Source organism: Metarhizium acridum (genome assembly GCF_019434415.1).
Source record: "Metarhizium acridum strain ARSEF 324 chromosome Unknown scaffold_1, whole genome shotgun sequence".
NCBI lineage: Eukaryota > Fungi > Ascomycota > Sordariomycetes > Hypocreales > Clavicipitaceae > Metarhizium > Metarhizium acridum.
In genome coordinates, this window is record NW_027094015.1 from 567,260 (window position 1) to 579,453 (window position 12,194).

The window sequence follows — 12,194 nt, forward strand, 5'->3', positions numbered from 1 at the left end:
GTCTGGTTTATGTACCAGACAGATCCAACCAGCCTCCTCGCGGGCTTGTCCGGATCCCCAAAACGACACATGCCGATTCTTCGTCCTTCCTGCATGAAGAGTTGACTGTCGACTTCTGGGCGTTCTGATTGTCTTTTTGTTTTCTTGCTTACTTTTCATACTCTGGTCATTGTTTGTTGCGGGTCGAAGGCTTACCGCTATTGTTCTTGGACCATGAGCATAATAGGGTAATGCGGCTATCTGATGCCTGCTCATTACTCTCGTTCTTTTGCTTTTCTTTTTTTGTTACACGACCAAGCGAAGCACTGACTGGGGTTGTTATTCATGCGAGCATGAAATTGGGTATATTTGTGAGATATTAGGTGGCACTGCCTTTTGGTCGCCACAAGAAGCCGATACTCTTGCAACAAGCAATTGGCACACGCCTACGAGTCCATGAGCGATTTGGCTCGGTATTTCACCTATTTCAATATCTTTTCTAAAGGCAAGGAAAGATTGGCAACAGAGTACGATATCGGAAACCACAGCGGAGCGTGGCGCCGGAGCCGTGAGTCGGAGCCATTGCGCGTTGCGCCCCATGAGTTGAGCGCGTGCGGGACTGTTTTGAAGGCGACCTCGTTTTCCTTTCCGATGCCAAGATGGATGATGAAAAGGGGACCACGAAAAAGAAGAAGGGATTCTTTAGCGGTATTTTGCGCACAAAAAGCCTGGCGTCACGGGGGCTGAAGGCATTTCGGGATCGGGGCGGTTCGCCCTCGAACGGCGATAAGCTGAAGCAGGATAAGACGACGACGACGACGACGACGACGACGACGAGACAGGCACCGCCTGACCAAGCGCCAGCGAAGGTAAGAAATGTACAAAGAAGAGAGTACGGTAATGGGGGTGAGATGCAGCGCAGGGTCAATGGCAATGAGGCGCCGCGACGGCCCAAGATTGATGCCGGGCAGCGAAATGGAGGTGACGCGCCACGACGGGTCATAATCGACGACACACCCCGGAACGGAGAAGAACATTCATCGCGGAAAGTGAACGGGAACAGTAGCATACCGCGCAAGAACACCCGGACGAGTAAACATACGGCCGCGCCGTTGGCAGATGACCCAATGCCATCTTCGAGAAGACGGCCTCGACGACCGAAACCTGAACCAGAAGGTGATGACGGACATGCTGATCCAAAGGACAGACAGAGCAGGAAGACTTTTGGGGAGGATAGAGTTGAAACGCCTCCGCCGCCGACATTAACAGAATGGCCTCCCCCGGGACTGTCCAACGATGACGAATTGACGCCTCAGCATGCTATGGAGCTTGTTACCCGGGGGGCACCGTTACATAAAGGACACAGAAGGGCCATCCCACATGCACCGGACTATTATTACGCTCTGTACTCGACAACTTCGAGTAGTCGATCCGACGACACTGATGCCATGAGCCTCCACGACTCCATGACACCACTCATGACGCTTCGTCTCCAAGGTCCAGGACGACCGGCCACGCCCTGGGAGTTCCCTAGAGCAACCCAGCTGCGCATTCCTTTATGGTCAACGACCTGGAACTATAACCCTGAACCATTGGGTCTCAATATCCTCTTCACTCCCGCCGACCATTGCCCTCCGAGACTCAGGCGTCCTCCCCCGCAACATGGGCCTATCTCACATCCTAGAGCGTCTAAAGGAGCTTCAGGCGGGACTGGAAGACGACGATGAAGGCCTACTTTACAGGATACTGTACAAAAGAATCCTCCGTGACCCGGAACGCATTCTAAACCCCCACAAAACACTTGACAAACAAATCACGGATTTATTGCTCGTCCTGTCACGGCCCGACTGGATTGATTTCACGGAGCCCAAGAACCAGGTCGTTACGCGATTCATATTCAACCCCGAGGAAATCAACCCGGACGTATATCGCAAGTTTTTCCATCAGCTGCTTCTGAGCCTCGAGCTGGAGTTGAGAATACATTCGAGAAGCCATGGGGAATGGGCAAGGGAGAGGCTGTTGGGCCAGATTCCGCCAACTATACGGTGGAATTTGGCGCTGGCGAGGAGGTGGAGGGAACATGTGAGGGTGGATGGATTTGGGTCAATGCCTGAGCAGAGTGAGTTTGTATCTTTGTTCCATGTCGCCTTTGGCCTTTGCCCCCTTTCCTTTGGTTTACGCTCAATATGTTGTCATTGGTGCTAATGGGTTTTAAGCAAATCTGCGGTACAAGTTAAAGAAGCGGCAGGTCAAGGTTCTCAAACGGTTTGCGCAGGCAATGAAGTGGCCGAATTTGGACCCTACTATGGAGAATCTGAGAGTTCATGACGAAGAATTTCGACTTGATTCGATTAGTTCGGATGCGTTTGCGTTCTTTAGCGGTCTTGTACTCCCAGGGGTGAGATGTCTTCACACGCCTTTTTCTTTACGACAGCATTAGAAACTCATCAACTGACACTACGACAGCCTACATTCCCATTTCTCATTATGAACACCCTCATTGACCTCGACCCCGACTCCGGCACCGACGAGCTTGCTCTCCTCTCTCATATCAACCCCCAATGCGGCTTCCAGTATTGTAATAGTCATACGTACTGGTCGGCAAGCTGTATTGTCGGCAAAGTCATCGCCCCGACATGCTGTTGCGTAGCTGGCTGGGTCGGCCCAGGACGCCCAACCTTGGACCTCGGTCGGTCCCAGATCGCACGCATTCGCACGCGGCGGCCCAAACAAATGGATCGCCGCATAGGCCCCGAAGACGTTGAGAGCATGAAGGAGAGATCCGACCCTCTGGGCCCCGCGGCTCAGTCCTACCCGGTGGACGAATACACCCTCGTCGTCCCCGACGAGGACTCCTTCGCCGTTGACACGGTCCGTATCGAACTCCTGGGCTTCAAGCCTGTCGTCGCAATGGAAGAAGACACAATTGCCAACCCCGGCCCGCGGGTCTTCGATGCCACGGTGCAATTTGCCATAGACGGCATGTCCTGGCCGCTGAGACTCATGTACGACGTCTCCTTTGTAACCGCCTGGCCGTGCTCGCTGCCTCCACACCCGCTGTTCTTTGACTACGTCTACCGCGTCGTCAAGGCGGATGAGGTGGTGCGCGTCCGGGACTGGGGAGGGTTGTATTACAAAAGTCTGAGGAGTGGCTCCGCTAGCGCGCGGTCCAGCCCTGCGCCGCCGTTCTACAACATGGGATACGATGACGAGTTCGACTTCATTGACGACGATGGGGACGACGAGAAAGTGCTCGTGGTGGAGGCATATGGCGTGGCGGATAATGAGGTTCTGGCTAGAGCTTGGTGCTCACACTGGGGACTGAGTGCAGTGGTGGCTGATATACGAAAGACGTGGTGAGTTTTTGCTCTGATTGCTTGCTTGTCAATTCCATTTCGAAGCTATCGAGTGACGGGAATAGAGTTGCTGACTTGGGCGATAGCATGGCTTGTGCCATTCGAGAAGCATATGCTGCTACTATCACGGTGGTAATTATGGTTGATTCGCGGTATGATGGGGATGCGGAGGCGTGAACCGACGGGAGACGGAGGCCATGAGTGAACGAATGAATGATGAAGCGTATCTGTAGTAATATTACTAGCTCTACGGATTAAATGTACCTGATTTAAAGGTCATGTGAACATGTGCTTTTTTTTTTTTTTTTTTTTTTTTTTTTTTTTGATGAGGTATGGATTTACCTGGGTTGTTTTTGGGCCTTGGGAAGTTCAAGGAGACCCCGACCCCTTCGTGTTGGTGTAGGTCATACTAGCTGGTCTGGTGGCCAAAAATTGCCGGGTGCAGCCCACTGGCGTATCCCCTTGATTGTGCTGAGGCTCCAGTGGGGTTGGAGTGGACCCACGGGGAGTTCGGTGACGGAAGCCGTGCCGTCAATCTCTCCATCTCCAAAACTGCCCCCTGTTCAGTCCTCACGTACAGAGTAAAATCCGGGACAATTGATAATCTTGCCACTGGAAAATGCTGTCCAGTCGCGAATATCTGCATGGCGAGAGAGGTCTGTGCTCGGGCGGCAATAGACTGTCATTCAATGGCGATCCCAAGTCTGAGACCATGGCAGTCGTTTTCAACAGCGGCGAACCCATTGGCCGCAATCGGAGGATCAAGTAGAGCATGAAAACTTTCTAGACAGACCAGTTGACACCTTCGACTTGGTTGCTTGGGTGCCTACCTACTTACTGTAAGTACCAACCTACCTACAACAGTACTTACCTAGGTAGTGGCCCGGACTGTCCACTTGCAAAACTTGGCACCACGAAAACATCTTCGTTCATGTCGGCAAGTCTCAGATGATCGCTGAGAGTAGTCGGCTTCCCCGGCCCCAGAATTTTGTGACCCGCTGGGCCGCTGGTGGTGGGGCGGCCTGCAGAAGGGTTGGGGGGCCTTGTTCAGGGCTTTTCCAGGGCTGCACAGGGCCGGATTGGCGGTGGTAGTTCGCTATGATGGTTCAATGTTTCAATTCCGGATGGTTTCGGGTCAACGGTGGCTTCCGGCGCTCCATGTCGGGACTCCCCTGGCCGGCAACCGCGACTCAGAACATGTCAATTAATCCATCAGTACTCCGTAAGGAAGGACCAAGTAAGCTGTGATCTACACCGGAGTAGCTCTCTCTGGGTTTCTGCCCCAGTGCCGTCATTGTCCTCCACTCGACCATGAGAAAGAATCAGCCAGACCCAGAGTAATGCTGTTGACCCTTTAAATCTCGTCCATCCAGGTTATCCGCCAGCAAAACCCAAACTGCATTCGTCACACCTCTCTCCCCCATCCTTTGCGTCCGAACCGCACGAAGCGTCTGAATCACCTCTGTTCCGCCCCTCACTCTCACACCCTCCCCCAGCCAACAACGTGGTGGTGGTCTTGCATTCTTCCGCGCCCATCCGCCATACATGCCACAAGTCGAGGCGAAATCAGCCACCAAATTCTCAGTCTAGCAAGACGCAGCCAAGTCCCTTCTCGGTTCGGTGTGCGGAGTATCTCGGCGAAGTCAGAAGGCTGCCGACGGGCGAGGAACAAGCAAGCATAGAACCACGGAGTTCTATTTGCACAGACGACGCAGCTCCAATCCATCTGGAACGCCACCGATTGCCACCCTCCCGCTTGTCACCCAGAAGCTGTTGAGCTTGAGCTTGCTCGATTGGGACAAATCATGTACGCGTACAATAAGCCCATCAAGGCCATGGAGTGAGTCTCGACCGCTGTTTGCTGCCCTCCCAACCTGCTACATCTTCTTCGACATCTCTTCATTGTTCGAGCTTCTTAATGATCAACTGGGAATTTTCACCAGTTATACGTTACTAGTCTGGACACTCTTGTACTGTAGAAGCTTCCGCTATGGACACTTCAGCTACTCGAATCGTTAATACTGACGGATTGCCACCCGTGAGCAGGCCGCCCAGTGTCTCGGTAATTGCCCCTCTTCTAATCCAACAGCTTCTACTACTAGGGCTTGCTGCTTTCTGTAGCTTCAGCCTGCATTTGCGGATGTTGAGAAGAGCTCAAATATTGCAGATTGACGACTTGAAGAAGCTAGTCTCGGGAGCATCACGAATAGTCGACTAACATGGGTTGCTTACATAGGACTATTACATTGGGGTAGACGTTGGTACTGGCTCTGCCCGTGCTTGTATCATTGACGAAACTGGCGATATTAAAGCATTGGCGTCGGAAAACATTAAGCTGTGGCAGCCCGAAACGGGATACTATGTATGAGATCCTGCCTCTCCCCCCCCCCAAGCTTGTATTTTCGCCGCCACTAACAACGCTCAGGAGCAATCTACCACAGATATCTGGCAGTGCATTTGCGAGTGCGTCCGGCGAGTTGTGATTGACTCGAACGTAGATCCAAGCCTCATTAAAGGCGTTGGCTTCGACGCTACTTGCTCGCTTGCTGTCTTTTCCGCCGACACGGATGAACCCGTACCCGTCACTGGCCCAGAGTTCACCAACGATGGCCAAGACCGCAACGTTATTCTCTGGCTCGACCACCGCCCCGTTGACGAGACTGCATTGATCAACAGCACCAAGCACAAGCTCCTCAAATATGTTGGTGGCAAGATGAGCATCGAAATGGAGATCCCCAAGATTCTTTGGCTCAAGAATAATATGCCTGCAGAGCAGTTTGCGCGCTGCAAGTTTTACGATTTGGGCGACGCCCTTACTCACTTGGCCACTGGTAATGAGGCCCGTAGCTTCTGCAGCACAGTCTGCAAGCAGGGATATGTCCCGATCGGCGTTGATAATAGCGAGAAGGGCTGGCAGGAGGATTTTTTCGAGACTATTGGCCTCGGGGAGTTGTCCAAGAACGATTTTGAGAGAATGGGAGGTGTTCATGGTGTGGTGAGTTGAATAATCCGCGAGCCTTGATGCCAATTCATCCTGACGAATATCTGCAGAATGGAGCATATTTCAGTGCCGGTGAGTCTGTCGGCACATTGAGCCGCCAGGCCGCTTACCAGCTGGGTCTTCCCATGGGCATTGCTGTAGGCAGTGGCGTCATTGATGCCTACGCAGGTTGGATTGGTACCGTTGGTGCCAAGGTCGACCTTGGTGATGATGAACTCAATGCCAATGTCCCTCACAACGATCTTTCACAAGCCTTCACTCGCTTGGCTGCCGTAGCAGGTACCTCAACTTGCCATTTGGCCATGTCCAAAGACCCTGTCTTTGTTCCTGGCGTTTGGGGCCCATACCGAGATGTTTTGCTCCCTGGCTACTGGCTGGCTGAGGGTGGCCAGTCTGCCACTGGGGAGCTTCTGCGACACATGTTGGATATTCACCCGGCGTACAACGAGACTTGCGCGCTCGCCAAGGCCGAAGACAAGCACATTTACGATTTCTTGAACGCTCACCTAGAGTACATGGCCGAGAAGCAAAATGCTCCTGGCATTCCTTACCTTGGGCGGCATCACTTCTTCTACGGTGACTTGTGGGGGAACCGGTCCCCAATCGCTGATCCCAACATGAAGGGATCAATGATCGGCCTTGACAGCGACAAGAGCACCGACAACATGGCTTTATGGTATTATGCCACCATGGAGTTCATTGCCATGCAGACCCGCCAGATCATTGAGCAAATGAACACGGCCGGCCACGAAATCTCATCCATCTTCATGTCCGGTTCTCAGTGCCAGAATCCCGTGCTGATGAATCTGCTTGCCACAACCTGCAGCATGCCAGTCCTTATTCCACGATATGTTCATGCTGCCGTTGTCCACGGAGCAGCCATGCTAGGTGCCAAGGCAGCCAGTCACAATAAAGAGGATGGCTCTGAGCCAGAGACCCTCTGGGACATCATGGACCGCATGAGCAAGCGCGGCCGGCTGGTCGAGCCGGGTGCTGATGCTGGCGAGAAGGCGCTTCTCAATGCCAAGTATGAAGTCTTCCTGGAGATGTGCCAATCGCAACAGCTGTACCGCAAGAAGATTGACAAGGCCGTTGAGAAATGGAGCGCCGAGTTTGGCGGCGACTAGACGAGGGTAGACGAGCATACCATATCAAATAGCATGAGTGCAGGGTTGTTGATAAGGTGACATTGGGAGATGCACACGGGTTGGGTATCGAGTTTGGGATATTTTTCATGAAGTGGTTGCATATAGATATTCGTTTTATCATTTTAAGGTGGAGTCTGAAGTACTTCGTACATAGATGGTAAATTCTTCAGACGTATTTGATTGTCAATGGTATAGTGATGTATAATTCTGGAGGAATTGTACGAAATTCTGCAATTCGATGGAAAATGGAAGAAATTGAAGACATGAGAGAAGAGTATGATGAATCAAGGTGTGAGTAGAATCTGCCTTGCACCAATATTTCCGCCTTGCCCTAGCAGCCAATGACGGGTTGCTAGAGGACGTCGCTGCCAGCGCTTATTGGTCCAAGCTGGCAGCTCCCAGAAAAACGGGCCAAAACCTCCAGCCTCGTCCATCACCAAATTTCTGAAGCATACACGCTCGCGGTGGTGGTTCAGTCGCATTGCCTCGCCAACGCACTATTTTACGCACCTGCTAGCGGCTCATACGCCCTTTTTTTGTTTTCAATTTCTACCTGACTGACCAACTGATCGATTGATTTATTCACCAAGTCATTTTAATTCCAGCTCCTTCCCTCGCTTTCTTGCCCACGGCAGACCCGCCTCCATGGCTCTCTTCGGCCAGTCGAACACTGGCGCTAGCTCGTCGCCCTTTGGGCAGCCTGCTCAGAATCAACAGCAGGCTCAAGGCGGCGGTGGCATTTTTGCTGCTGCAAACAAACCTACGGGTGGAGGACTTTTTGGACAATCGACACAGCAGAACACGACCCCTACAACTGGTACAACTGGAGGAGGCATCTTTGGCGCTGCACAACAGAATAAACCCGCTACGGGGGGGGTTTTTGGAGGCGGACAGCAGCAGACTGGAACTACGGGTGGCGGGTTATTTGGGCAAACACCACAAAGCCAAACGACGGGCACGACTGGAGGCGGCATCTTTGGCTCACAGCCTCAGGCTCAGCAGCAGCAGCAGCCTTCTCTGTTCGGAGGAACAACCGGATCTTCACTTTTTGGCGGTGCCTCTGCAGCACCACAGACGGGCGTCTTTGGAGGTAGTACTTTGGTAGGAAGCTCAGCCCAGCCCTCTGCGTTTGGCTCGACAGCGACTGTCGGTGCCACGCAGCAGCCTCAGCAAAATGCTGGTTTGTTAGGTGGTAGTCTCTGGGGTGCCTCGACTCAGACAGCTCAGCCTCAAGCTTCCCAATCGCAGCAACCCGCGGGTGCTTACTTTGACAGTTTGTTTGCCAAAACACAGAAAGAGGGTGGCGCCAAGACCAATATGGAGGACCTCCCTAGCCTCGAGCTCGGCCTAGGTGATTTGCGACATCGTCTGAGGAAACTTCAGTCCAAGCAGAACGAGAAGCCTCTGGACGGTAAAGCTCATTATTTGCTCGCTGCCTCGGGAGTAGATCCTGCCGCGGCTGCCAAGGACCTTGGCCTGCTAGACGTTCAGGGCGGGCGGGTTGAGCGCACACATGGATATGCCCCTAGTGAGATCGACGTTGAGACGTACTTGTCCAACTTACAAACGAAGACGACACTCGACATGATTTCTGATGGCTTGGAACGATCCATCCGCGATTTTGATACCTTTCTTGAGGATAACGTGGCCATGGAGTGGGACGCCCAGCGCAAGCGTATTTATCAGCACTTTGGCATCAGGCCACGAGAGGACTCGGCCGCTGCTGCTCGGGAGTCCCAGGGTGGGTTTGGCCGTTCTAGGAGAAAGTCGCAGGCTGCTGGTGCTCGAACCGGCCGAAACAGTGTATTGGGTAACACCATGCTCCAACGATCAGTTATTGGCACTCCCAGCCGAATTGGCACTCACCAGTCGGAGTTTTCTGACATGGATCGTTCCGCTGATGCATCGGGATCCCTCAAATCACGCGGTACTACTGAAGACCGAGTTCTTCGTGAAAGACAGGCCAAGTTGGCGGAGAAGGTTCGCACGCTCAACGTTGCTCGTGTTAGAAAGCATCCATTCCCTATTCTTACGGAACTGGGTGAGGTGGAACAGAAGTCTCACGAGCCACATGCGTCGCATGTAGTTGAGGCTTACCGCGCTATGATTGAGATTGTAGGGGAAGATCCGGAGGCTGAAACAACAATCAATAGTGCGACAGCCAAGGAGCGCCAGTTTGCCGGCATGTACTTGGATGAAAACCCCAACTCTGCGGCTTCTATCTCGATGAAGAAACGAATACTCCACGGCTCGACCGCCTTCCTCGAGAAGCAGTTCCTGAGGGAGGTCGAGTCTCTGATTGCCAAGCATCCTCATGAAGCGAAGCTTGGTGGCTTGCCAGACATCACCAGCAAAATCAAGGCGTACATCCGTCTTCGTTCTGCCAGAAAAGACTTGGTGCCTGACAATACGGAGCTTCAGCAGATCCAGGGCGAGTTTGTCTGGGCTGTGGTATTTTACCTGCTGAGATCTGGCCATGTGAATGAAGCAGCCCAGTATGTCAACGACAACAGCAACCACTTCAGGGGAATTGATCGCACCTTTGCGACATACCTCAACAACTACGCCGCCAGCGAGGACCGGCGGATAACAAACAGAAAGCTGTTGGACCGATGTACCAATGAGTATATCCAGCGATCGCGAAATGCTCCCGAGAACTCTATTGATCCGTTCCGCATGGCTTGTTACAAGGTCATTGGACGAATTGAGCTGAGCAACCGTAATTTGGATGGCTTAAACACCGATATCAACGACTGGATCTGGCTGCAGTTCAACCTCGCTAGAGAAGGGGACAAGACAATCGAGATGGCTGGCGAGTCATACGGTTTGGCAGAGCTGCAATCGAGCATCAAGGAAATTGGACTCAAACACTTTCCAAAGTCGACTTCGGAGGATACTACGAACGGCAGCTTCGGCATGTTCTTTTATCTGCAAATCCTAGCAGGCATGTTTGAGGATGCCATCGCATACTTGTATCCGTTTTCGTATGTGGATGCTGTCCACTTTGCGTTGGCACTGGTGTACTACGGACTGCTTCGTCCAAGCGATCCCATGTCCACATCAAACGATTTGCGCAGCTACAGTGTCAAGAATCTGCCCCAGATCAACTTTGGTCGCATGATTGGGTACTATACGAGAGACTTCCGAGCTGCGGACGTAGTGTCTGCTGTGGATTACCTCACTCTTATCTGCCTCAACAAGGACCTAGGCGGCGAGGCTGGCGAGCGCCAGAGAAACCTGTGCCACGAGGCTTTGCGCGAATTGGTGCTCGAGACTCGTGAATTTAGCAAGCTTATTGGCGATATTCGACCAGACGGCCGCGCTATTCGTGGCATCATTGAAGAGCGCGGCGCTTTGATTGGCCTCACAGAGGAGACAGACTTTGTCAACACGGTGACTTTGCAGGCGGCTAGTTTTGCAGATGAGAGCGGCCGCACCACCGACTCAGTCCTCCTGTACCACCTGGCTGGTGAGTATGATACCGTGGTGGCCATTGTCAGCCGGGCACTCAGCGAGGCCATCTCTCTGGAGATTGGTGAAGACCCAATGCGTCTCATGCCTGTCAAGCCCAGAGCCGGCGGCGCAGAAGCGGACTCTCAGCAGGGCAGCAGTCTCAGCCTAGCGTCAATCGACGACCCCGTTGAGCTAGCAAGGACCATGATGACCATGTATGAGCGTGAGGTCATGTTCTACCGCAAGATCCAGGACCAGAACAAGACGGCATGCCGTGTTCTCTTAGAAATGAGCAGCATTAAGAAGCTAGTTGAGGCCGGCCAATGGGCTCAGGCACTGGATGTAAGTTTACGCTTCCCCTATCTGCACTATCCTGCAAAAATGATGCAAGTTTAAGATTCTAACACTTGCCCCCCAGAAAATCCGCGGCCTTGAAATCCTGCCTCTCGACGCAGCCGGCGACGCAAGCACCATTCGTGCCTACGCATCCAAATTTTCGGGTCTATCGCAGCCCGTCTCCATCAATGTTCCCAACCTGCTTATGTGGACGATTATATGCTGCGTTCGACAGAGGGAGCAGCTCAGCAATGGGCAGTTTAGTGGCAATGAGGGTACGAGGAAGATGATGGTGGAGCAGTTGAAGCAGATGACGCTAGATTTGACGACGTATACTAGTCAGTTGAGGTACAGGTTTCCGCCGCATTTGCACGAGGCGTTGGCGAGGGCATCGGCGGAGTAGCTGTTGTGCTGAGGCAGGTTGTCTTGTATGATGGGCTATTGAGATGAGTGCTTGGAAATCAGGTAGTCGTTGTGGAATATTATGCTTTATATTGGGAATTAGGCAGTTCTATGTGGGCCTTGTTTATGTTTGGTGAGACGTGAGGTACGGTTAGACACTGATGGGATGAATATGGTCATGCTGGCGTATCGTTCAGGTGCCAGATAGACTTGTCGCGTTGCTGCAAGGCATCATGAGACAGAATGGAATTGGCTTAGATGATTGTGAGTGTTTGGAGCAACGTGCCGTGTCTACTCTAGCCGGAGAGAAACCTGGCTTTGAGCATTTCTTGACGGGCAAGGAAGGCAGGGAACACCCCGTAGTGGGGCCGCTGGATCAGCAGACACTGCACTTGTTTGCAGCTTTTTGGATATTGTTGGCTATGGGCTTAGGAAACAGATTTCGAGATGATGAGAGCAACCGATGAAACAGAACTTCCCATGTTGCATGCCTACTCCGTACCTTGTTACTCGGTATGT

General features: G+C 52.6%; 3 protein-coding genes across 5 annotated transcripts; all 3 read left to right on the forward strand.

Moving 5' to 3' along the window:
- The first annotated feature begins 6 nt into the window (after positions 1-6).
- On the forward strand, positions 7-3,724 carry J3458_000126 (uncharacterized protein). The gene is made up of 4 exons (XM_066115952.1): positions 7-2,098; positions 2,196-2,377; positions 2,446-3,335; positions 3,422-3,724. Exons 1-4 carry the CDS (start codon positions 1,642-1,644, stop codon positions 3,510-3,512), a joined length of 1,620 nt encoding a protein of 539 aa, XP_065977832.1. The 5' UTR covers positions 7-1,641; the 3' UTR covers positions 3,513-3,724.
- Positions 3,725-4,561: 837 nt separating this feature from the next.
- On the forward strand, positions 4,562-7,774 carry J3458_000127 (uncharacterized protein). 3 transcript variants are annotated; one of them, XM_066115955.1, is made up of 5 exons: positions 4,562-5,175; positions 5,279-5,397; positions 5,572-5,697; positions 5,761-6,330; positions 6,387-7,774. In XM_066115955.1, the coding sequence occupies exons 2-5, from the start codon at positions 5,326-5,328 to the stop codon at positions 7,461-7,463; spliced, it is 1,845 nt and encodes a 614-aa protein (XP_065977835.1). In that variant the 5' UTR covers positions 4,562-5,175; positions 5,279-5,325; the 3' UTR covers positions 7,464-7,774. The 3 variants fall into 3 exon arrangements, with proteins under 3 accessions (XP_065977835.1, XP_065977833.1, XP_065977834.1); XM_066115953.1 differs by having other exon boundaries at positions 5,382-5,397; XM_066115954.1 differs by having other exon boundaries at positions 4,562-5,697.
- A 172-nt stretch (positions 7,775-7,946) lies between these two features.
- Positions 7,947-12,150, forward strand: NIC96_1 (nuclear pore complex subunit). The gene is made up of 2 exons (XM_066115956.1): positions 7,947-11,279; positions 11,356-12,150. The coding sequence occupies exons 1-2, from the start codon at positions 8,130-8,132 to the stop codon at positions 11,674-11,676; spliced, it is 3,471 nt and encodes a 1,156-aa protein (XP_065977836.1). The 5' UTR covers positions 7,947-8,129; the 3' UTR covers positions 11,677-12,150.
- The last annotated feature ends 44 nt before the right edge of the window (positions 12,151-12,194 follow it).

Coding starts and splice junctions, on each gene's coding strand:
- J3458_000126 (XM_066115952.1), top strand. CDS start 1,642: ATGGGCCTATCTCACATCCTAGAGCGTCTAAAGGAGCTTCAGGCGGGA. Junction 2,378..2,445: donor GCGGTCTTGTACTCCCAGGG/GTGAGATGTCTT, acceptor ACACTACGACAG/CCTACATTCCCATTTCTCAT. Junction 3,336..3,421: donor GCTGATATACGAAAGACGTG/GTGAGTTTTTGC, acceptor CTTGGGCGATAG/CATGGCTTGTGCCATTCGAG.
- J3458_000127 (XM_066115955.1), top strand. CDS start 5,326: ATGGACACTTCAGCTACTCGAATCGTTAATACTGACGGATTGCCACCC. Junction 5,398..5,571: donor GCAGGCCGCCCAGTGTCTCG/GTAATTGCCCCT, acceptor TTGCTTACATAG/GACTATTACATTGGGGTAGA. Junction 6,331..6,386: donor TGGGAGGTGTTCATGGTGTG/GTGAGTTGAATA, acceptor GAATATCTGCAG/AATGGAGCATATTTCAGTGC.
- NIC96_1 (XM_066115956.1), top strand. CDS start 8,130: ATGGCTCTCTTCGGCCAGTCGAACACTGGCGCTAGCTCGTCGCCCTTT. Junction 11,280..11,355: donor AATGGGCTCAGGCACTGGAT/GTAAGTTTACGC, acceptor CTTGCCCCCCAG/AAAATCCGCGGCCTTGAAAT.